The 26,028-nt window shown below is 41.6% G+C and overlaps 1 protein-coding gene across 1 annotated transcript in view; it reads right to left on the bottom strand.

Moving 5' to 3' along the window:
- ASPM (abnormal spindle microtubule assembly) overlaps window positions 1-24,633 on the bottom strand; it is a 67,716-nt gene extending 43,083 nt beyond the window's left edge. Inside the window, 7 exon segments of the mRNA XM_029230965.1 lie at window positions 173-418; window positions 2,121-2,267; window positions 2,670-2,765; window positions 11,570-13,073; window positions 13,228-13,371; window positions 24,344-24,588; window positions 24,591-24,633. Coding sequence (XP_029086798.1) covers window positions 173-418; window positions 2,121-2,267; window positions 2,670-2,765; window positions 11,570-13,073; window positions 13,228-13,371; window positions 24,344-24,588; window positions 24,591-24,633 — 2,425 coding nt within the window.
- Between the last annotated feature and the right edge of the window lie 1,395 nt (window positions 24,634-26,028).

Below are 26,028 nucleotides of genomic sequence, written 5' to 3'. Positions count from 1 at the left end.
ATGAAATAAGTTAAAGTATACTTCCACTCTTTAATATACGTACATGATCACATTTAAGTTTGTGAAATGTTAGGCCACAAAGTGAAACCAAGTACATATATTTGACTCTGAAATACAAAATTTCTAGAGTGTTTTTGAACAATTAATCTCAAGATTTCTATAATCTTCTTACCCACATCTTTCCAGAGGTGTCTGTCTTTTCGAACAATTAACCTCCTAGCTTCAATTTCAATTTCAAGCTTTTTCATAGCTTTAACCATTTTTTCAGAAGTAAATAAGCGACACGCAGCACGACGTAATCTATTCAAACTGCAGCGAGCGGTATAAGCTCTGAGAGACACTTCATCCTTGGTAGGAGCTCTCGGGACACTTATTTTATGTTGACTCTCCAGTCCCAAAAGAAGAGTGGAAGCATTTACTGGGTAAAAACGAAAGAAAGAATGTTTTTGGTTAAACAATATTTATATACATTTTAAAACCCAGCAATAAATGCAATTGAAGATGGCCAAGACAGAACCTATTCCCCGCCCCTTCCAGCCTGCTTCTTCTCTTTCCCACCTCAAAATAAAGGTGTCGCCATTCACTCAGAACCTGAGGCCATGCTATCATTGCAACATCTTGGCTCTTGCCTTCAAACTGTACCCCAAGTCTAACCATTTCTCACAACCACTATTGTCCAGGTTCCAACATGATCACCTCTGACCCAGGCTAATGGGAGAGCCTCCCTGACTGGTTTCGCTGCTTCCACCCTCTTTATAAATTAGAAAGCTAAGCTGCTAAAGAATGTGATTTGTTAAAATCAGTTAAATTTTGAAATGCAATTTGAATTTTTATAGAACACATTTTCTCTCAAAAAGAGAACTAAAAATCATGCTTTGTTTACTTTTGGAAAATAAAGAAAAGTACCTCAGAGATCATCTAATCAAAGGGCCTTTTAATGTAAAATTCCCATACACACTTCTCTGACACTTACAGACCAGTGTCTGCTGGAACACTGCAGCAATGGAGAAAGCATCTCCCTAAAGTCAGCCTGGGTGTTGCTTTGGCAAGTTAAATATTTTAAAGGGTTTTTCCTTAACTTGAGTAGAACTGATCCCTATACCAACTTCCATGGGAGAGCAGCCCAAACGAAGCTTCCTTCTCTCAGGAGAAAACTCTTTAAATATTTGAAGGATACCATGTTTCCATCCTGTTCTATACTTGAGTTTTTCTCTTTTCCAGAACAAACACTGAAATATTTTTAAAATTCCCCATATCAACTGGTTTTCAGAGCCCTCATAATTATATACTTGTCTACAAACTTCTTAAACTAAGGTACAGTGGAGACAACATCCCTAATCAGGCCACATAAGACTTAAACTGATTCACCAGGACATTACACTTTATTAATGCAGCTAAGACTGAACTGGCTTTCTAGGCAGCCATGTCTCACTGTTAGTGCAGATTGAATCTATACTAAAGTGAAACCCATTCACTGCAAAGGCTAGAAATCGAACTGGCTGAGGAGCAGGAAGATAAAGCAAAAAGAAAAAGTAAAGTTCGGAACTTTCAGCACAAAATTCTCACCCGCACAATCTTGAGCATTTGTGTTAATGATCTAGCGAGCCATGCCATTAACTACAATATAATAAACATGTATAACGAAAGAATGAAAAATCACGTTAAAAAACTACCTGTTAAGGGACTTCCCTGGTGGTGCGGTGGTTAAGGATCCGCCTGCCAATGCAGGGCACACGGGTTCGAGCCCTGGTCCGGGAAGATCCCACATGCCACAGAGCAACTAAGCCCGTGGGCCACAACTACTGAGCCTGCACTCTAGAGCCCGCGAGCCACAACTACTGAGCCCACGTGCTGCAACTACTGAAGCCTGCGTGCCTAGAGCCAGTGCTCCGCAACAAGAGAAGCCACCACAATGAGAAGCCCTCGCACTGCAACGAAGAGTAGCCCCCGCTCGCCACAACTAGAGAAAGCCCACATGTAGCAGACCCAACACGGCCAAAAATAAATATAAAATAAATAAATAAAATTTTTAAAATATATTAAAATAAAAATAAATATTTTTAAAAACTACCTGTTAAAACAAAAGTATTATTTAATTTAAACATTAACTAAATGTTTACCTTCAGAAATATTTGTTTTTACAGTGAAGTCATCAGGAGTTAATATAAAATTTAGCCACCAAGTAAAGCCCTGTTCCTGCTTTTCCTTCCAGCGTTCATCATAAAATATGTTTTTTGCAGCAAACGGCATTGGGTGTCTAGGAATACCTAAGAATACAATTAGGTTATGGCATAAGAAATTTTCCTTTAAATTATTATACAATCTATAGCAAAAGACCATTTTTACCAGCAAAACCACCTTTAAAACACTGAACAATGTTTGATTTTTCACTACTTCCTAGAAATAGTTGAAAACATTTTGGGTATAAAATGTAGTCAAAGTAAAAGAGAAAAAGTATGGCCGTACCTCCTGGTTTTTTAAAAATCCCAGGTAAAGTGGGTCAATTTCATTGAACTCTGAGAAAATATCCTGTTATTTGAATACACACTTTAACAATTTTTCAAAGCCTTTGTTTGACAAAAAAGTATCAATTCATTTCCATTTGAAATGCAATTAATGCTTCATTCCATGTCAGTTTTTCATAGACTTTAAAGATATTAAACACTTGCCTGTTTTTAGTGGTTTTATGAAGGTCAAATTAGATTGTGCCACAGGAACAATGGGTTTTGTCTTTTTGGTTTTTTTTAAATTAGGAGTTCTGTGTCCTAAAGACTCTAAAATATATGAGAAAACAGAATAATAGCATTAAAAAAATGAAATAAATTCTGTGAATGAACTGCTGTCAAGTTAAGATTTGAGCTCTCCAAAATCATATCCGTTTAGAAAATGCTGAATAAACACTATGTGCCAGGGTATGAACTCGGGTAATAAAACTTATGTCTGGAAGTTACAGACCAGAAACTACAATATATTTTGTGTCTACAGAAGCTAGGGCTCAGATTCAACCAGTTCACTGTGTGTGTATATACAGCAGACTCTGTGCTAGGTGCTGAGAACGCAGAATGGAAAGATGTGGTCCCGGCCCTTAGGAAGTTCTCGGTCTAGCACAGAAGTGTAGAAAGAGTCACAATACACTACATAAGGAGAAGTACACATGAGGAGTCATGGGACAAGGGGAGGAAGAGCTAAGTCACCTAAACGGCAGGACAGCCTCCTGGCAGTGGTGACCCTGAGCTGACCCTGCAGTGGACATGACACACCAGGAACGGGGCCTTCCACTGAACTGCAAAGTGCCCGGAGCCAAGAACACAGATAAGAAAAACAAGACAAAAAAGAGGTTGGAAGAGGTAGAAAAGAATTCAATACTATTAAAAATAACAGTGACAGCTAATAGTCGAATACTTTGTGCCAGGTGCTATCAGAGTCTTGTAATTTAGGTTACCTCATGCAGTCATCACCAGAAACCTATGAGAAGTGCGCTTTTATCTCTACATTTTATGGAATCAGGATACTGGAGCTTAGAGCAACTAAGCCACTTGGTCAAAGTCACGCATGCTAGTAGGTGGCAGAGCTGGACAGTATAGCTCCAAAGCCTGCACTATTATTCAGTTAGAAGTACCTGGTGGGCCAGTGAAGGATTAAAGTCCAGGCAGTAACACCATCATATATATTTCAGAAGACAGAATGGACAATGGACTGAAAGGAGTCAAGAGTAGAGATGGAAGCCAAAATGAAGCTATCCCAGGGGCCTAAGTTAGCTATGATGAGAACTTAAAGGAACACGGAAGCAGTGGAGACAGATTAGAGAAGAGTTCTTTTCACAGCAGAACTAACAAGGCTTAATGTCAACTGACTAGGCAAGTGATGGAGAATGAGAGCCCCGATGGGTCCCCGTGCCTCACCCCGGTGATGAGGGAGGCAGTGGGTGGTCCCTACAAGTAACCTGTCAGAACGCAGTTCACTCCCTCAAAGGCAGGTTTCACACCAGCTCGCGCTGCTGCTCAATACAAACAAGAAGCCAATAAAGACAGAGGAGGGAAAGCTAAGGCCCAGGGCAGAATCCAGCCCATGGCTGTTTGTGTACAGTCTGCAAGCTAAGAAGAATTTTCACATTTATAAATACTAGTTGGAAAAAAACACAAAAAAACCCTCCAAACAATTATATTTCATGACACATGAAGATGATATGAAATAGTCACACCTGTTCATTTACACATTGTCCATGGCTGTTTTCCCTTCCACAATGGCAGAGCTCAGCAGCTATAACAGAGATCATATGTCCTGCAAAACCTAAATATTTACTATCTGGACCTTTAGAGAAAAAGTTTGCTCAGCTTTGATTTAGAAGAGTTGCAAATCTACTCCAACTGTCAAAATAAGGAGTATGACCAAAATGTTACATAATAGTTATTAGGTTATAAGGGTCTTTGCATTGTAACATATTTAAAAATAAAAATATGAGGAAAAGTTCCTCATTCTGAAGGCTTGCAAAAGCTGGCCCCTCCGCCTAGAACCATTTTATTCTGTGGGAACCTTCTTTGGACAGGTCTCACAGCTTCTTGTCAGTCACGTAAAGCCAAGTAAAGCGCCCCCACTTCTGTGCTTTCGTGATTCCCTGTGCATAACTCAAAGGACTGGGAACAACTTGAGGACAGGAATGATACCTTTTCTCCTTGTAGCCACAGAGCCTAGAACAATGCATAGGACATAGTAGGTACCTTATCAAGGTTGAATAAATGCATCTTGAAAAACTGACTTCTTTTTCTGCTCTCCTGGGTTTGTCAGAATAGAAAGAAGGCAGACACTCTTAGTGAGTTACCATGCTCATAAATCAGATATCCAGTGTGTGCAATTCTCTTTAAACCTTGCAAAGAGGCTCAGCTCAGCTAGGCGGCCACCTCAAACAAACTGCAGGTTCAAGTGTCAACACATCAGTGGTTTATTTGCTCATTCATTCATTTACTGTGTCATTCATTCATCATTTAGTGTACACCTTGTAGGAGGTCAAAACAGATATGTTCCTTACATTCAAAGAATTTGTTATCTGGTCAGAATATTTCTATAGGAAATAAAATGATGGGAGCAAAGAAATGGAGTTAACAGGTAGATACGAGATGTCTCGTATGCTGCATTCAAATTTGCTAAGGGAATATACATAGAGGAAAAAGTCATCAAGGAATAAAGTACTAGAAATCAGTGAAAGATTTGAGTTAGTGAGAAAACAACATATATGAAAGTTAATAAGAGGATACATGGTCAGGAACAAGATAAGGATGTCCACTCTCATTACTTTTATTCAACATAATCTTGAAAATCTTAGCCACAACAATTAGGCAAGAAAAAGAAAGAAAAGCCATCTAAATTGGAAAGTAAGAAGTAAAAACTGTCACTATTTGCAGATGACATGATGCTATATATATAGAAAACCCTAAAGACACCACCAAAATACTGTTAGAACAATAAACAAATTCAATGAAGTTGCAGGATATAAAATCAATGTACAAAAGTCTGCTGCATTTCTGTACACTAATAACAAACTATCGGAAAGATTCTTACCACATCAAAAAGACTAAAATACCTAGGAATAAATTTAACCAAGGAGGTGACAGGCTTGTACACTGAAAACTATAAAACATTGTTGAAAGAAATTGAAGAAGACACAAATAAATGGAAAGATATTCCTATGTTCATGGATTTGAAGAATTAACACAGTTCAAATGACTATACTATCCGAAATCTACAGATTCAATGCAATCCCTATCAAAATTCCAATGGCATTTTTCACAGAATGAAAACAAACAATCCTAAAATTTGTATGGAACCATCAAGAAAGACCTCAAATAGCCAGAGCAATCTTGAGAAAGAACAAAACTGGAGGCATCATGCTCCCTGATTTCAAACTAGACTCAAAAGCTACAGTAATCAAAACAGTATGATATTGGCATAAAAACAGACACATAGATCAGTGGAACAGCATAGAGCCCAGAAAAAAACCCATGCACATATAGCCAATTAATTAATGACAAAGGAGCCAAGAATATACAATGGGGAAAGAAGAGTCTCTTCAATAAATGGTGTTGGGAAAATTGAACAGCCACATGCAAAAATATGAAACTAGACCACTATCTTATACCATACACACAAAAAACAACTCAAAGTGGATTAAAGACTTAAATGCAAGACCTGAAGCCATAAAACTCTTAGAAAAAAACATAGGGGGTAAGATCCTTGTCATCAGTCTTGGCAATGATTTTTTTGATCCCACACCCAAAGCAAAGGCAACAACAGTAAAAATAAACAAGTGGGACTACATCAAAATAAAAAGCTTCTGCACAGCAAAGGACATCACCAACCAAATGAAATGGCAGCCTACTGAATGGGAGAAAATATTTGTAAATCATATATCTGATAAGGGGTTAATATCCAAAATATATAAAGAACCCGTACAATTCAATAGCAAAAAGCAAACCATCTAATTAAAAAATGGACAGAAGATCTGAATAGACATTTTTCCAAAGAAAACATACAGATGGCTAACAGATACATGAAACCATGCTTACATCACTAACCATCAGGGGAAGGCAAATCAAAAGCACATTGAGCAAATCACCTCACACCTGTCAGACGGCTGTTATTAAAAATACAACAAATAACAAGTTTGGAAGGGTGTGGAGAAAAGGGAACCCTTGTTGGTGCAGCCACTATGGAAAACATTATGGAGATTTATCAAAAAATTTAAAACAGAACTACCAAATGATCCAGTACTTCCACTCCTGGGTACTTTCTGAAGAAATGAAAACACTACCTTGGAAAGACACATGTTCACAGCAGCATCATTTACAACAGCCAAGGTGAAAACAACCTAAGTGGTCATTGATGTTGTATACATATGCCATGAAATATTAATTAGCCATAAGAAAGAAAGAAATCTTGCCATTTTCAACAACATGGATGGATCCTGAGGGCATTATGCTGACTGAAATAAGTCAGAGAAAGACAAATACCATATGATCTCACTTACATGCGGCATCTGATGGAAACACAAAAACAAAAAACAAACTCACAGGGCTTCCCTGGTGGCGCAGTGGTTGAGAATCTGCCTGCCAATGCAGGGGACACGGGTTCAAGCCCTGGTCTGGGAAGGTCCCACATGCCGCGGAGCAACTAGGCCCGTGAGCCACACTACTGAGCCTGCGTGTCTGGAGCCTGTGCTCCGCAACAAGAGAGGCCGCGATAGTGAGAGGCCCACGCACCGCGATGAAGAGTGGCCCCCACTTGCCACAACTAGAGAAAACCCTCGCACAGAAACGAAGACCCAACACAGCCAAAAATAAAATTTTTAAAAAAAGAAAATAAACTTGTTTTAAAAAAAAACACAAACAGATACAGAGAACAGATTGGTGGTTGCCAGAGATGGGGCTGGGGGTGGTGGTGAAATGGGTGAGGGGGTCAAAAGTTACAAACTTCCAGTTATAAAGTAAGTCCTGGGGGTGTGATGTCCAGTGGGTCGGCTGGACAAGACTGCGCTGTGTATTTGAAAGTTGTCGTGAGAGCAAATCTGAAAAGCTCCCACATAATAAGAAACAATTTTTTATTATAATTATGTATGCTGAGAGATGTTAAGAACAACAACAAAAGAGGATACCTGGACGGAATGGCAAGAGTAGCATGGCGAGAATGTTGTTGAATAATAAGACAGCAGGCTGGATAAGGGGAGGTCACATGAAGAGAATCTTAAATGACAGAATAAGGAGCTTGGAAATCAATCATCTGGTGACAGCAGAGGGCCACTGAAGGTTCTGAGGCAGGAAGCAGGTAAAGCCACGTCCTGGACACCAAGTGCCTCGAGCTAACTGGCACATCACAAGTTTGAGGTTGGTGGATCTCCAAAACTGTCATCCTTGGTCAGTGCCCAAAATAAAAACCTCATGTCTACCCGCTCTCTCTCTTTCTCAAATCACAGTAGGATAGAAAGATGTGGTAGAACATGTACGTTGTAGACAGGGAGACCTGAGTTTAAACCGTGGCTCTATTTTAGGAGATTTTGTGACCTTGGGCAAGTTACTGGCCCTTTTGAGGCTGATATAAGGGACTTAGAGAAGGAAGTCATTCTGTACAGAGGGGACAATTAACAGCAAATACCCTGAGGGAAGAGAATGTTGAAGGGTCAAGGATAACAAGGAAGCCAGGGTGACAGAAGCAAGAAGGACAGAGAGGAACGACGGAGGTTGGGAGGAGATTGGGGCAACACAGACCTTACAGGGCCTTGTGCATCATCATTTTAAGAACTTGGCTTCCAGTGAGACGAAAGGTCATCAGGGGCATAGTAACGGACAATGTTAGCATCCAGTTAACAAATATTTGAAAAGTATCGCCCTGGTTGCTAAGTGGAAAATAGACTCCAGAGAAGGCAAGGGTGAAAGCAAGATCTGTTAGGGGGCTTGCAGTGTCACAGACAGGCTCAGATGGTGCCATCAGAAATGGTGAGAAGTGATCCAATCCTGAACGTATTGATACTTGGAAGGAACAGAAGATAGGATTTGTCAATGGACTGAATTTGGAATCAGGCAGACTGTGTGCATTTATAGAGAAAGGGTAGGAGAGAAACACACTTAGGGACAATCCCAAGGTTTGGGGCCTGAAATGAGAGGAGGTCATAACAGAAGTGCTGTGTCGGGAGTGATACACCAGGTACACGTGTCACGGGAGTGGGGATAGCAAAGGGCTGGTTTTGGACAAATTAAAGATGCTCATTTGGCAGTCAAGTAGAAATATTAGATGTTGGATAAATGAGTCTACAGATTAGCGGTCCATCCCAAAGATATAAAATTGTGAGGCCTCCATGTACAGATAGTATTGAAAGCTGTGAGATGGCCTGAGATCATTAAGGGAATGAGTGAAAGTATAAACAAGGTTCAGTGACTAAGTCTTCGTGTACTCCAAGGTTGGGAGGCTGGAGAGACACAGTGCTCCAAAGAGAAACCTGAGAAGCAGCCAGTGCCGCGGGAAAAGAACCAAGAGGAAGTGCGGCTGGCAGGATAAAGCATTTCGAGAAGAAGGAGATTCAAAGCATCAGTCTGCCTAAGAGTTCAAGATGAAGACTGAGAAATAACCACTGGGCTCAAAGTGTGGATGTGTTCATGACCTTGACAGGAAAAGTTTTAGTAGAGTCGTCAAAATCTGGTTGAAGCGGTTTCAGCCAATAGGTGAGGAATTGGAAACAGCTAACATAAGCAACCTTCAAAGTGATTTTTTTTTTTTACACTAGAAAGCACCTTTTAATTCAAGCACGATGTTTACCCGGAAAAGTATACAGAACTCAGTGAACTATCACAAAGTGGATACATAGGTTCTTTCAAAGAGTTTTGCTTAAAAGAAATCAGAAGAAAGGAGCAGGGCCTGAACGGGTAAGTGGTATCAGCAAAAAGTCTTTGTTTCTTTAGGAGCTGGAGGTAAGAACGGCACATCTGTGTGTCAATCAGAAATGACCCAGTAGGGAGTAAAACACTGGAGATGTGGGAGAGAGAAGGCAGCTGCTAAAGCAACGTCCGTGTAGAGGGCGTCGGGCTTTCGGTGCCGGTAGAGCCCGGCCTCACTGGGCGTGCAGACCTTTCAGGCTGTAATAGGAGGGAAGGGAGCCGTGCACGAAAACACAGCGGGGTGGTGGGTGCTGCGGAAGTTTCCCTCAGTGAGGCAGGAAGCAGGTTGGGGAAGGAGCAGAGCGCCAGCTCCGAAGCCCTCCTGACCAGGTGGTACCCCAGCCCAACCACTTACCGCCCGTGACCTTAGGCAAATTACTCAGCACCTGGATGCGCACATTCCCTCATCTTCAACATGTATTCATGACAACATCTACTCGGTAGGATTGCTGTAGGTAGGTATGAGAGGAGGAAATAGCAAAGCACTTACAACCGGGGCCGCGGAGAGCGCAGTCAGTAAATGTTCACTGCTGTTATCCATCCTGAGCGGAGGGAGGGGGTGCTCGAGAAGAAGGGAGGGATGAGATAGGCTGCAGCAAAGTGATAAAGTCAATAAGCCAGGAGGATAGAGCCAAGAGGAGCTACGGGCTTCACTGCGGTTAGTGGTCAGGAATTTGAAGACCAACCAGCAAGGTCCAGGCACAGAGCAGGCAGACTTGGGCTGGGATTGGAATTTGCCAGACAAGCACAATGAACGTAAGAGAGGTGAACAAAGGGATTATGAGGAACTGTGGAATCCAAGCTGAATAAGTAAGAAAGTGAGGATATAATTAGGTGAGGGCTGGGGAAATGGGGCTGGATTAGTTGGGTTCTAGAGAAAATGCTGAGATCATAGCGAGGGAGACGCCTTTAGGACAGTGTGGCCTAAGTACGCTGGAGCTAACACGCCAGGATATTGGAAGGCTCTCCTACAAGAATCTTGAGATCATAAAGAATCATCGTAAAGTAGTAGTTTTGGAGAAGATCTCGTGAGCCAAATGTAAAAATCTCAAGTTATCTCTCACTGTAACAAGGAGAACTCTGGGTGGGATAGTATGAAAAACGAACTTCAAGCTGTTTGTTGCTGTTTGCTTTCTTTTCGTTTGTTTTTAAGGAAGAAAGGAGAAGCAATAGTCTGGAAGCAGATACGAGACAGCGGGCGGTCCATTGTCCCACCGAGATACTCAAGGCCAGAGGAGCGGGAGAGAAGACAGCCAGTGCTGGAGAGGGTTGCATGAGGGCAGTGTTCTCAGGGGAGGGCCAGGCTCAGCGTGGGAACAGGAGGGAGTATCCAGAAGACAGGTGCTAAGGAAGGGCAGTGAGTCCACAGGGCACAGACCCTGTAAAGAACTGCAGAGAAGGAGTGGAAGATGGTCCCAGTTAGGCGGTGTGCAAAGAAAAATGAGATAAAATACAGAGGGGGATATTTCCTGGGAGTCCTAGAACTCTTTTAAAATTACCTGTTAAATAACCTGTGTGGTTTGTTTTCCTGTGGGGACCTTGATTGGCATCTGAGGGAACTGGGGTTAAAAGGTCATGATGGGATTGGCCCTAACAGTTTTCAAGGCAGACAGCGGTAGTACGGCTGTGAGCGCTAGGGAAGGAATGGTGAAGTTTTCCCCAAAGGAATGAGGAGCTCAGGTGCCCCGTCTTCATTCCTAAATAACGGCCAAGTAAAGGCTGAGCAGAATGATGTCCCCGGAGCACAGGGAGTATAAAAGCCTCCTCTGCATCCCCCCAGGTGGTGTGATGGGGCCAGGCATTCACTAGGTCCTCCCATCAGGGCCTGGACTAAGGTGAGGCACGTAAAGTACAACACTAGAGGCGGGGGCCAAAAAACTCAGTCATCAAGTATTTTAATGCAATATTTTTTAAAAATCAAAGTTAATGCAGAAAAATCACGATGAACAAAACGTTAAAAGTTTAAAAAAGAACGAGATCACAGTGATTGCAGAATTCAGCCCTGTGCTACGTTTGCTCCATCTTCCACTAAGCAAATTGGTAAATGAAAAGTACAAGTAAATTCAAGCTTATTGATAGTAATTTACTAAACCAAAAGAAACAGAAAATATGCCCAGCATAGCTATACTTTCATTAAAGATTTTATTAACGAGACTCACCAGTTTTCTTCTTCAGCTTTAATTTCTCTCTGTTGCTAATACGTTTCGAGGTGGAGGTTATCACTTTCTTTGTGTTTTTAACAGTTGATGTTTTGGACTCCACAGGAGAAAAATGGATCCTTTTGATTTCTTGTACTTCTGTGTATTCTGTAACTGTAACCTTCAAATTTGCATCTTCTGTGTTTCCCTCACTCTTTCTTTTACGAGCAACTAAAGCTACCTTTGAGGGAGGAGTTATCACATTTTTACAACTCTTAGGTCTACTCAGTATTAAATCTCTAGCTGGAAGAAAAGAATGAAAATCACCTTTCTCTTTGTGATCATCTGTTTCTTTTTCACACTCACCCACTACAACACTGAGACATCTTTTTGCCTTCGGTTTATCAGCCTCCGTTTGGTTTTCTCTGGCACAAGTGGGCTTTCTTTTAGTAACAGTGGCAGAAAGTATTGGGCGTCTCTTAAGAGGTTTATCGTGGCTGTGACTAGAGATATCCTGAACTGCAGAAAATTTAGGCTGGTTCCGTTTCTTAAAAGTATAACAATTTGACTTCATTTCTAAAGCTTTGGATTCTTCAAAAGTAGCTTTTGGAGATTTTGAACCCTGACATTCAGGAATACAAGGTAAAACTTCATTTTTTCTCTCATCCTGAGAAGGTTGTGAGGCCTGAGAATTTACATTTGATAATGGTGACAATTTACATGTTTGCTGAGATACACATATGTAAGCCATATTATCTTTTAAAAATTGATTTGGGGATAGAATTGGATTAATTGACTCTGATTCTAGATCCTGATTTAGTCCATAATTATCATTTATGAAAGAATCTGGACTTAAAATTGTCCGATAAATTTCACATACACTTTTTGACTCCAAAATCACAGGCCTTGAATTACCTTTCACACACATACCTGGTGAAAGACACATCACTAATTCTCGTTCATTATTAGCTGCACGGCTGTTATTCACAAAGGAATCCGGACTTAGAAAATTTCCTTGGCTTTGTGTGATGTTCAACGTTGAAGAATAGTTTGGGGTAAGAGTAAGTTTACTGTTCTCTTCAATTTGGCCACTAAGATTATTTATGGAGTCAAAGGAAGTTTCAGTTATGACTGTCTCATTAAAATGAAAATCGTTTACAATGTTGGCACCTTCTACTTTTAATACTTCCCCATTTTCAGATGCAGGAAGGGATGTGTAGTTAGTAGACTGATGGACAGAAACTGGCAAGCAGGTCTCCCCATGGCACTCTTGGAAAGTGGGACTGATAGGTGATATGGGTATTTTATTTTCTTCAAGGATTAAAGAATTGTTTTCTGTTGGGGAACAGCTTTCGTTCGTAGCCAGATTCTCACATGCTTGTAATGGGCTCCTAACTCTGTCAAATTTTGAGGAAACATTAAATGTTTTATTTACATTTTGAATATTTGAAATCTTCTGGTTATGACCTGAAGAGGCTGATACTTTCTTTTTATTAATGGTATCCCAAAGACTCCTCTGCAAAAATAAGAAAACATACAGATTAAGTTGCTAACTATTGAATAGTACCTTTAAGCAAAATTATGTATGCTACCTCAAGACTGTTCACAAAATAATTTTTACATATTATTATTTTCCTAGAGTAAATTACAGAATGATGAAAACTTAGTACCTTTTTCTTTTTTGGCTCTTCTGCATTTCCTAGTAATATAGCTTGGTGTTTCAGAACATCATTTACAAGAAATGTCATGATCTCTCTTACTCGGCCTCCTTTTAACGGTGTCCAGGTAATAGAAATAACAATTTTTTCTTTAGGCTATAATCAAAAGAATACATTTTAAATGACTATAACAGTAGTGATGTATAATAACCAAAATATATTATATGCAACTTAGAATACAGTAGATGATTAATAATTGTTACTCACCAACACTCTATACCCTAACAACATTTAGAAATCAAATATATTTTCCTACCCTATCTCATTTCATTATAAGGAAAAAAGTTACTAGCAATAACAAGCTTCACAACAAAATAAAATTATAATAATCACTCAGTGGTTTTTAAAAATTTAGTCACATATTTCCACTTCTTTAGAATATGTACAGAACCTCTATTTCAAATATAATGACCTTACATTAGAAAGAATTTTTCAAAAAGCAATGTAAAGATGATCAGCTAAATTCCTTGCTCTCCACTTCTCTAAAGTCCATATTATCATTATTGATATTTGTTAAATACTTACTTCGTTCCAGGCATAGTTTCAGGTATCTAATATAACTAGTCAAATCCTCACATCCCTAGGAAGCAGATACTGTGATGATGCACGTTTTACAGATGAAGTAGTCAAGGTCCAGAATGCTTTAAGTATTTTGCCAAAGTCATACCGCTAGTAATTAGAACCCAGGCAGTCTAAGTCCAGAGTTTAAACCTTAACATCTACACCCTACAGCCTGGCAGGAATTTGCAAAATGCAAAACCCTCACATGACAAAACAAACTCTTTGTTGTTTTTCAGGGGAAAAAAAAGACAAGTTTTGTTTGTTTGTATGTATGTATGCATGTACTTAGACAAATTAAAACAGAAGTTTTACTGCAGAAGTTGTATTACGGTAATGCCGGAAGGGAGGAGAGATGGTAGACCAACTACCAACATTAGGACCCACGATCACACAACCCGAAAGACAAGAAATGGTAGAGCTGAACTGGTATCAGCCTCACAGAGGAGGTCAGACCTTTACAGCTTTTCCCCTGGACAGAAAAAGCAATTCTCCTGTCCTCTTCACAGTACCTGGGCTTCTCAGAACTCATCCTCCTAGAGTTTAGTTATACAGGTGCCTGTTTTTAGTACCAAGCTTGCCTGCCATATAATAAAAGTCCTTACTTTGATATCTGTCTTTTATTCCCTTCCCTATGCTTGGCCATGGGCCCAGTAGAAGCATACTCCAGTTTCATGATACTGAATGAATATCTTTGGATCTTTCTTGTTGAATTATGCTAACTCAGTTAAGTGACCAGCTACAGCAAAAACAACAAGAATAAAATCATAAGAAAAACTCTGGTGAAGGCTAGCCTCCCCCTTGTCTGGCCTTGCAGAATTCCTGAGCTTCTCAACAACTTAGTATCCATAATTAGGTGAGTGTCCGAGACTCACTTTCAGAGCTCTGAAGGCCTCAGTAGATGAATAAACTGGAAAAATCTCAGTCCCAGAGACCACACACACCATCTTCAACCCACCTGTTGTTATCCTAGGTCAGATCAGACTCACACAACTCTAATAAAAGGAAGGGGGATTATAAGCAAAGGTTAGGGTTGGAAGATCCCCCGAATTTAGAGCTTAAATGGGCTTTGTCTCATTTCACTAAATTTCAACTCATCACTTTGTTAAGTTAATGTTTAACAGCACATCTGTGGTAGGCTAGATTATTTTGGTTCCAGGCTAGGATGTTTCTGGTTCTGTGATGTGTGCTCCCCATATAGAAATCATTAGGTCAGTGAATGTTCTTTCTTTTTTTGTCATATACAGACATACCTTGTTTTATTTTTCTTTATTTTGCTTCATAGATACTGCATTTTTTTTTTTTTTTAACAAATTGAAGGTTTGTGGCAACCCTTCATTGAGCAAGTCTATTGGTGCCATTTTTCCCACAGCATTTGCTCACTTTGTATCTCTGTGTCACATTTTGGTAATTCTTGCAATATTTCAAACTTTTTCATTATAATATTTGTTCTGGTGCTCTGTGATCTTTGATGTTAGTATTGTAATAGTTTGGGGTCCAGGAACTGAGCCCATAGAAGACAGCAGCCTTCACTGAGAAATGTTGTGTGTGTTCTGACTGCTCCACTGACCAGCTGTTCCCCCACGTCTCTCCCTCTTCCTCGGCCTCCCTGTTCCCTGGTTCCCTGAGACACAACAACATTGAAATTAGGCCAATGAACAACCCTTCGACGGTCTCTAAGTGTTCAAGTGAAAGAAAGAGTCGCATGTTTCTCACTTTGAATCAAAAGCTAGAAATGATTAAGCTGAGTGAGGAAGGCACGTCGGAAGCGTTGACAGGAGGAAAGTTGGGCCTCCTGTGTCCAGCTGTGAATGAAAAGGAAACGTTCTTAAAGGTGATGACCTATTTAAGATCATTTAAAACTCAAAATGGAGCAACTGTTGTTCAGGCATCCAAAATGGAACCTGGTGGCCATCGTGGATGTGGTTTTAGACACATTCCTGCATCAGTAAGAACCTGAATTTTCTGAACGGTATCAGACTCAAGGATACTGAGGTAGGAGATAGACGGGCCCTTGGGCTGGACAGCTGGTGTTTGTCAAGCGGAGGAAAATCTGTTCTCCCTGGACACTCCAAGGACAAAGTTAATGGCAGGAGCTGAGCTCTGCTGGAGTAACAAGATAAGATGACCACTCCTGACTCCTTGGGGGTCAAAAAGGAGGGGGCACCACCCCATAATAGGTGATGCCAAGCCTCTCACAGCCCCTGTGATGGAACCCATCTTGGAAAAAAGATGCACACACATGTTGGGGAGGGTCCTAGAACAGGTCATTTGTGGGAAAAGAAGTGAGATAATTGGCCAAAGGTGGACAAAGACCCGGAAGAACTGTCCTGTATAAAGGGTTTAAATCGCCTCTTCACTGCACTCCTCTTTGTTAGGAAGGACAACCACACCCTTTCTCCCCAGGTGTGTATTGCTTCAGTCTTAAATAAACAAACTGCTTCTCTGTGTGCTCTCCCACTTGTTGTGCTGTGTCTCTAATAATAAACTTTGTACCTGTTTTTACAGTTTTTGCCTCCTTGAAACATTCTCGCTTTCTAACGGGGGTAAGAGCCAGGGCCACTTTGCTTCTAGCCTCTGGCCCCTGGCGGTCTGGCAGCTAGGATTCCTGGTTTTCATCCAGGTTACCCAGGTTCAATTCCTGGCAGGGAACTAAGATCTCGCTTCAAGCCACAGCTCACTTCTGTCTCTCTGAAATCACTACTACCAGCCGTTCTCAAAACAGTATCTGCTAGAACTGCCAGCTGCAACATTATGGTCTCAAGGCCTCCCCTTGTAACTCTGCAACCCTTCTGGACCCCAACCAACCCTGGCTTAACAAGCACCCTTACTTCTTGCCAGTTCCAATCCTAATCCTTGATGAACAACTTAGGTCACCTTCCTGTTTTTTGCCTTAATAAGCTTTCCTCATTTTGTAGTCTGATGGAACACAATTCAAGTACTTTTTGGATCTGTGTCTCCTGGGCTGGAGTCCTAACAAACCCAAATAAACACCTCTTTATTTCAATCAGTTCTTGGAATTCTTGGTTAACAAAGGAAATTAAAAGTGCTACTCCAGTGAACACAAGAATGATAAGAAAGCAAAACAGCCTTATTGCTGACATGGAGAAAGTATTAATGGTTCGGATAGAAGATCAAACCAGCCACAACATTCCCTTAAGCCAAAGCCTCATCCAGAGTTAAGATCCTAACTCTCTGCAATTCTATGAAGGCTGAGAGAATTAAAGAAACTGTAGAAGAGTTTGAAGCTGGCAGAGCTTGGTTCATGAGGTTTAAGGAAAGAAGTCATCTTCACAACATTAAAAGTGCAAGGTGAAGCATGAAGTGCTGATCTAGAAGCTGCAGCAAGTTATCCAGGAGATCTAAGATAATTAATGAAGGTGATTGCACTAAACAACAGGTTTTCAGTGTAGAGGAAACAGCCTTCTACAGGATAAAGATGCAATCTAGGACTTTCATAGCTGGAGAGGAAAAGTCAATGCCTGGCTTCAAAGCTTCAAACGACAGGCTGACTCTCTCCCTAGGGACTAATGCAACTGGTGACTTCAAGTTGAAGTTAATGCTCGCTTACTATTCTGAAAGTCCTACGGCCCTTAAGAATTACGCTGAATCTACTCTGCCTGTGTTCTGTAAATGGAACAACTAAATCTGGATGATGGCACATCTCTTTACAACATGGTTTACCAATATTTCAAGCCCACTGTTGAGACATACTGCTCAGAAAAAAAGACTAAATTCCTTTCAAAATATTATTGCTCACTGACAAGGCACCTGGTCACCCAAGAGCTCTGATGTAGCAGTGAGATTAATGTTATTTTCATGCCTGCTAGCACAACATCTATTCTGCAGCCCATAGATCAAGGAGTAATTTCGACTTTCAAATCTTATTAAGAAATACATTTCATAAGCCTATAGTTGCCATAGATAGTGATTCCTCAGATGGATCTGGGAAAAGTAAATTGAAAACCTTCTGAAAGGGATTCAGCATTCTGGATGCCATTAAGAACATTCATGATTCATGGGAAGACGTCAAAATATCAACATTAACAGGAGTCTGGAAGAAGTTGATTCTAATCCTCATGAATGACTTCGAGGGTTTCAGTTACTTCCTGGAAGTAACTGAAGATATGGTAGAAATAGCAAGAGAACTAGAATTGTAATAGGGAAGAACAAATCTGACTCCATATTAGATCTGTTTCTTTTACTTTAAACTTTGTACTCTATTGCTTTTGCTACAAGTTAAGAATGTTGCCTATAGCCTGAAATATACAGGATAGCCCATTCTCAAGGCTCTGACCTTTAAAGGCATAACACTTTTCCATTCATATAGAGATTCAAAAGCTGCAGAACAGAGAATAACATTTGTCTTGTTGGAGGTTTATAGGAACATCATGACCTGACCTACAGGGACAGCTGCAAGAGCAAAGGATTCTGACACCAAGAAGTTTGCAACAACTAACAACAGACCCTCCCCTTTTAATATAAAAGAAGCCTGAATTCTAACTCAGGTAAGATGGTTCTTTGGAACACTAGTCCGCCATCTTCTTGGTCAGCTGGCTTTCCAAATAAAGTCACTATTCCTTGCCCTAACGACTTGTCTCTAGATTTATTGTCCCATTGTGTGGTGAGTAGTACGAGCTTGGACTCGGACAACAGATTTAAAAGTGGTGCTTGCAGATGTGACTGAATCGCTGCAATTTCATGATAAAACTTGAATGGATGAGAAGTTGCTTCTTATGGATGAACAAAGAGAATGGTTTCTTGAGATGGAATCTACTCTTGGTGAAGATGCTGTGAAGATTACTGAAATGACAACAAAGGATTTAGAATATTACATAAACTTAGTTGATAAAACAAGGCAGGGTTTGAGAGGATTGACTTTAATTTTGAAAGACGTTCTACTGTGGTTAAAATGCTATCAAACAGCATCGCAGGCTACAGAGAAATTGTTCATGAAAGGAAGAGTCAATCAATGCAGCAAACTTCACTGTTATCTTGTTTGAAGAAATTGCCACGGCGACCCCACCCTTCAGCAGCCACCACCCTGATCAGTCAGCAGCATCAACATTGAGGCAAACCCTCCATGAGCAAAAAGATTACAGTTTGCTGAAGGCTCAGATTGTTAGCATCTTTTAATAGTAGTCTTTTTAACTTAAGATATGTATATTGTCTTTTTAGACATGATGCTATTGTACACTTAATAATTACAGTATAGTGTAAACATAACTTTTATATGCACCGGGAAACCAAAACATTCTTGTGACTTGCTTTACTGTGATTTTCACTCTATTGCAGTGGTCTGAAACTGAACCCACAATATCTCCAAGGTCTGCCTGTACAACTGACTTAATGGGCATATCTATCAAATTTTGTTCTTATTGAGATTCAAATGAAATTATCTGTTTAGGATAAATTCAAGAGTGTGAACTCTTACTACTTGCTTCTCAATTTATATATAGAAAATTTTAAAAGGGGGTGTCCCTTCTAAAGAGTTACTGTTATTTAACAAATAGTTATTGAGTGCCTAATGGCATACATAGTGCCTGACACAGGATAGGCATACATTAAATATTTAAGTGACAAAATTATTGAATGAATGAAAAGGAGACATGGTCTCTGGCCTCATGGACACTATACTCTTCTCAATAAAAGAAATTACAAAATCTAAGTGAAAAGATAAATACAAAAATACAAGTCCCCAATACTGTTATCAATAAAACAAAAAAAAGGTTTGAGAGAGCCAGAGTGAAGGGACCTATAATCTCTAACTGGGTGATCAGAGAGTATACTACTAATTTTTAAGCTAAGACAAAGTATAAGAATAAGCTGGACAGACAGAGCTAAGGGAGGAGCAATTCAGCAGAATGTGCCAGCATGTACACAGGCCTGAAACAAGAAACTGCTTAGTGTATCCCTAGAAACAAATAGAGGACCATTGTGGCTTCATGTTAGCGGGAAGGCAAATGACCTGCGATACATGAGGTTGGAGAGAGAAGCAGAGGACTATGGTATATACGTAATCTCTTTAACAGATTTGAACATTATAAACAGCATTACTTAGGTGTACATTTTGTGGCTGCAGAGGCTTTGTTTTGTTTTGTTTGTTTGCCTATTTTCTTTAAGGCATACCAAAATGAAGTGCTAGTCTTTTTATCCTTAACTGAAAGGTTAATCAGCTAACTCAGGAGGAAAGCACATTGGGAAGAAGATGCTCAGAGCGCTCATCCCCTTTTCCTTTTCCATGCCCCCTCCTCCATCCACCTTCCCATGAAGAAGCCCTTCGTTAATCTGTAACAATCCATAGACTGAGACAGTGAGAGCGACTCAGTTCTGAAAAATATGTCAAGGGATTTATAACTGATACATGCTTTTTGGACTGCAGTGAGAGTCTAGCTACAAAACTTCACCTTTTATGGAGACAAATACCCTCAGAGGTGTAAAAACAGAAATAAAACATAAAGCATTTTACTTTTTCCCTTTTGTAAATCTTTATTTGGTCTCCCTCGCCCCCCAACTCCACCCTTAAAAAAAATTTCTTCGGTAACTCAAACAAATGAAGGAACAGATCTGTTATACTACTTTCTTTTAAATATGCCTCTATTACCTTCAGTAATGGCATTCTTGGACATGCATCACTGTTAATTTTTTGAACAGAAGCATTGCCATGTGTCTGAGATAAGAATCTTACTATTTTATCTAGATTCTGAAAGACAGCAGAAAGTCAGAATTACAATAAAAAAAGTGGGCTGCATCTCCCTCCTTTGGGAAAAGATTAAAAAAATGTTGTCAATCAATAAACAAGATGATCTCTCATAATTCCATCTAGTCCTAAGATTCTGTGGTCTTTGTTTACAAACTTTTTATTAGTGACAAATCAGAAAATGGTAGTTGCAGCCAGTGACAACTGAAGCTGCCTTGTTATTAAATGGATCTGGCCCGCCCCCTTGTGGCCATAAGTGCAATGACCATAACTGTCTGAGAAGCCTGGCTGTGAAGGTGGAGGGAAGAGTCAGGTTTGGGGCTGCCCTGCCAGTCAGTTCATCCAAGTCTCCCAGTCACATCAAATTAGCATCAAACTCATTGCACAATAGACGGGTGGCTTATTTTCTTGAAGAAGTGCGAGCTGCCTCATGTTAGTCTCTACCCGTTTGCAGAGCAAAAGCTCCTATTTCCAGAACTGGCACCAATGAGTCTGTTAAACCATCCAGTTGAGTTGTTCATAACCCTGGTTACAGAGATCATTTGAGGGGTTTGTAAAAAGTAAATACGCCCCGACCCTCCTCTATGTCCTCCCCAGGAGTGATGCTGAAGCGGGGTCCTGGTACCGGTGGTTTTTTTAAAGCTCACCACTGAGGTAACGTGCAGTCAGGATGGAAACACCACGTAGCTTAATCCCATTCAATAGGATGGCTGGTGATTTTAACTGAATGTCATTATGAAGACTCAGACCCAAATGACAAACCCCCTACGTTAGAGCAGTCCTATGCAGATTCTAACACACCAGTATTATTGAAGTTTTAAAAAGAATGACCAGGAGATTAAAAGAAACCCAAAAGATCATTTAAAAAAGTTTTCCTTGGATTGGCCCCAGTAAATCTGCTCTACAAAAATATCCCAAATGACAGTCTTCTGGTCCTCACTCCTTATTAGGCCTAGATACATTGTACTGTAGACCTATTTTTATACTAATTGTGAATTTCTGTCACTATTTGGCAAGTATAACACTTTACCTAGTGGTTCGTTAGATGCCATCTGCGTACATCGAGTTTTCTGTATTTACCCCCAGAAATTCACATTAGTAAGTGTGGAGTGGTGGGTACAAATCTCCCTCATTTAACAAGCAATCCAGACAAATCTGATGCAAGTGGTTGAGGCATCTCAGAGAAATGCTGCTTAGTCATACCGTGACATGCTAATTCACTGAAGGTGTGCGGTGTGTTTTAGTTAAGGGATGTTCTAATATTTATTTTCTACTACAGTGCTTTTCAAAATGTGGTCCCTGGACCAGTAGCAGAGGCATCACCTGGGAACTTCTTAGAAATGCAAGTTCTCTTCCTATTCTACACATATGGAATGAGAAACTCTGAAGGTGGGGACCCAAAAGTATTTTAACCAGCCCTCCAGGTGATTCTGATGCATTCTTAAGTGTGAGAACCACCGGTCTCCTCAAAACATCCCAACCTCCTTGATAGCTGTTTGATGTAGCTTCTTCTTGTTCTTAGAATTTTCCCCTCAAACTCCTAACATATGTCTTTAGGGAGGAACCATGTCTCACGTCTATAAATCAATATAAGGGACAGTGCATGGGATTTAAAATTATAAGACCTGGATGGGAATCCTAGCTCTGTCAATTGCTATGAATAAAACCATGCATAAATATTTCCACCCTCTGAGCATATTTCCTCATTAAAAATTAGGAAGAGAACATTTATTCAGGACACAGAGTCCAGACTTTTGCTTGAAGCTTTCTCTCAGTTGAGCACCATGCACAGCTGCAGTTGGCATTACTTCCAACCGATGGATGAGAAAATAGACACGGAAGACTCAGAAGAGTAAACTGAGCTGCCTACCCTGATCCATTGGACACAAACCCTTTGACAGTGTTGCCTTATCTACAAATGTGGATAAGGACTCCATGAGTTTGATGTAAGGATTAAATAAGGCAACAGAGTTTAAAAGAATTTGTAAATGGTGAACATTATGTTTGTATGTATTATCTTAGTGGCTTGGTGGGTTAAGTGGAATCAGCACACTCAGACCTGAAGCTGAGGGAAAGCAACAGCTAATAAAAGACAAGTTTTGTTTTAAAGCAGAAACCATAACACATCATAAACAATTGGTTTTTAAAAAGAACAGTGAGCTTTTACACTATAAAAGAGTAAATTCTAAAACAAAAGAACAAAACCAAAAAAAAATAACACAGCAAACCTTTAGTTCCACATAACAAAAAAGAATAAGTAAAAAAGTATTATGTAGATAGAAAAAATATATACCTTTCCATGTAAAGCAAACATTTATAAACTAAAGGCGAAGGGCAGGTTCTTAATTGTAGCTGAACCACTGCTTAGATACAAGCCCATGGACCTCAGATTAGAGCCTCTTCTCACTGCCTTAGGCAGCTGTTATTTAGACAAGGAGTGAGACTCCCTCAGCTTTTTTTTTTTTTTTTTTTCTTTTCACACTTTCAGAGGTTCTAATCAATGGAAAGACCAGAGCAGTCAAAATAAGGATGTAAATTCTTTGGATTTTGGTGACAGGAATGGGAGCATTGCTCTGGTCAATGCAATGCAGAAAAGCTACCCAGGAAGTTCTGAAACAAAAGTCACAAAATTTGAATCGCCATTAAAATTACACTGCAGGGCTTCCCTGGTGGCACGGTGGTTAAGAATCTGCCTGCCAGTGCATGGCACACCGGTTCAAGCCCTGGTCCAGGAAGATCCCACATGCCGCGGAGCAACTAAGCCCGTGTGCCACAACTACTGAGCCTGCGCTCTAGAGCCTGCGAGCCACAACTACTGAGCCCAAGTGCCACAACTACTGAAGCCCACAGGCCTAGAGCCCGTGCTCTGCCACAATAGAAGCCACTGCAATGAGAAGCCCGTGCACCACAACGAAGAGTAGGCCCCGCTCGCCGCAACTAGAGGAAGCCCGCACGCAGCAACGAAGACCCCAATGCAGCCAAAAATTAAAAAATAAAAAGTACACTGCAGCATAAAGAACTCTTTAAAATAATTTTGATAGATACAATTAATGGATGTATTATTTATTTAACTATTGCATTATTACAGATTACTATTATCACAAAAGCACTGCAATGAAAATTATTCTGTTGATACATATATCTTTATTTCCCCATCTCTTTAGAAAAACAAAAACAAAAAACTACACTACAGCAAAGGAAACAAAAGAGTAAAACACTTAAGTGTTCATACTTCTTGAAAACAACCCTGAAGAGGTGTTTTTGGTTTTGTTGCTATAGACATTCAGCTAAAAAGGAGCTCACTCTTTCTCTATGATAAGTATTAGAGTTACGCTCACTCTGTGGAATCAGTTTCCCTATGGAAACTAAAGTGGATATTTAAGATGACTGATGGAAAGCAATTAAAAAACCCTGCTCTAACCAAAGTACTCCTGGCAGTTTTAAATACAGACAGATGGATGGATGGATAGATGTATGGATAGAGAGACAGATGAAAGAATATTAATTTTAAAAGTGCCATCCATTACTCTAGAACCGCAAGTCTTCTCGAGGGCCGAAGCCTATGAAAAACACTTCTCTGTAACAGAAAGCTAGGAAAGTGCTCCTAAGGATGCTCCGCGCAGGCGCGTGGACGCGCTGTCACCGCCGAGTCCCCGCCGACCCGGCTCCTCTGCCCCGGGGGCCAGGGCTCACCCAGAGTTAGAGGGAAGGACTTGGCTTTATCTCCAGGCCTCAGGTCCGCTGCTGCTCGTTCCGAGGCCCCTCCCGGAGCGCGGCGGGGTGACCGCAGAGGGCCCACTCCCCTCCTACCTGCAGCACGAAGGCGCTCGGCCAGACGGTGAAGCCGCACTCGGCGGCCGGGCCACGGGACAGCCTCACGGCGGTCGCCTCCTCGTTGGGGTTGCCCAGGGGCAGCGTCCGCGAGGCTTCCAGCCGCACGTCCCCGAAGCAGAGGAAGGGCGACCTGCAGAAGTGGCTAAGGGACAGGACCGGCGGGGAGGCCGCCTCCTCCTCGGCCCAGGGGCCCCGCGGCCCCGCCCGCGGCCTCGGTTCCGGGGGCTCCGCTCACAGCAGTCGCGCCCCCGATGCCTGGTCGCCATGGCGGCCTCTGGGCCCAACAGGCTGCTCCGAGCCGCCCGTGCAGAAACGCCCAACGTGTCCTCTCGGGAAGCTGGGGGAATTGGAGCGAATTCGCCCCCTTTCTCGTGCGATCGCCGGGACCCGGTAAATAAGCCGGACACACAGACTCGCAAACTGGAAACAGGAGCAAACAGCGCAGGTTGTTTGCTCTGTTTAAACTTCCCGCCGCCACCAATGGGGGCGCCCGGACCCGCCCACCTCCCCGCGGGGCCAATCACCTTTCCCGGCAGCAGCCCCGGCCAATGAGAAGAGGGCGCCTTATTTAAACGTGTCGGCGGTGGCGCGTCGCTCTGCGCGCGGAGGCGGCAGTGGCGTCGGGGTTTTGGTGGGCCCCGAGGCCCGGGGCTCAGACTCAGAATTTGCCTTTCCGTTTTGTGAACAGGTTGCTTGAAAGAAAGAGGGTCACAGCACTTACACCGTAAATGCAGCAGTCACTGCCTTGCTGGGACAGTCATTTCCCTCCCCCAGTATACCCGCCCAGGGTTACAACCCTGAGCTCCCCGCATAGGCTTCCTGGGCCCAAATGGAAGAAAATGAGGAAAATTAAATGTATAGTTGTAAGGCCAACTGGCCCGAGGCAGGGGAACACAATCAGATTCACAGGTTGCATCAGAACGAAATTCTCCGGACCACCCAGTTCCAGAAACTGCCCTGGAGACATTCCGGACCACCCAGTTCCAGAAACTGCCCTGGGGACTTTGAAACCAGCCCAGCCTTCCCGCCTTTCGAGGGGCGGGACTAACAGTCCCCCAGGATACCCGAAAAGACCACCAAATAAGGAATACCCTGCGCCCTCCCAGATTCACCACACCCCTTTCCCTTCTTCCCCTATAAAGTCTTGCCCAACCCTCGCCCGGGTGCGACTTCTCTGGCCCCTTTCTCTCGGACCAGTGAACCTCGCCCGGGAGCGCTCCCTAATAAAGCTCACTTGAAGCTTTCCTCTGTTTCGTGGTGCCATTTGTTAAGATCCGACCTTACAACAGTTAGTGTGAACGTGCTGATGTCAGTGCCTGACCCCAGCAGGGCCTCAGTGATACTGGGAGCAAAACTAGGTAAACAAAACCTGAGATTCCCAGAAATTCATAAGCGATGGTCTTGACTGGCATTGCCCTTGACAAATAACTTCTCGGTTTTAATTTTAATTGTAGACATCTGATAATAATGGTTATCGCTTACATGTTACTCTTTGCCAGACATTGTTTTAAGCCCTGCACATATTTATCTCAACCTTCACTTCAACCTTGTGAGGGAGGTGCCATGATTCGTGCTTCACAGATGAGCGAGGCCGGCGTCCAGCCAGCCAGGAAGTGGCAAAGCCAAGAGACGGACACAGGCAGCTCGGCTGGTCTTGCTGT

This window comes from Monodon monoceros, unplaced genomic scaffold, assembly GCF_005190385.1.
Source record: "Monodon monoceros isolate NGI ecotype Baffin Bay Population unplaced genomic scaffold, NGI_Narwhal_1 Super_Scaffold_18, whole genome shotgun sequence".
In the NCBI taxonomy this organism is placed as follows: Eukaryota; Metazoa; Chordata; class Mammalia; order Artiodactyla; family Monodontidae; genus Monodon; species Monodon monoceros.
This window is presented reverse-complemented; position numbering and strand designations above follow the sequence as displayed.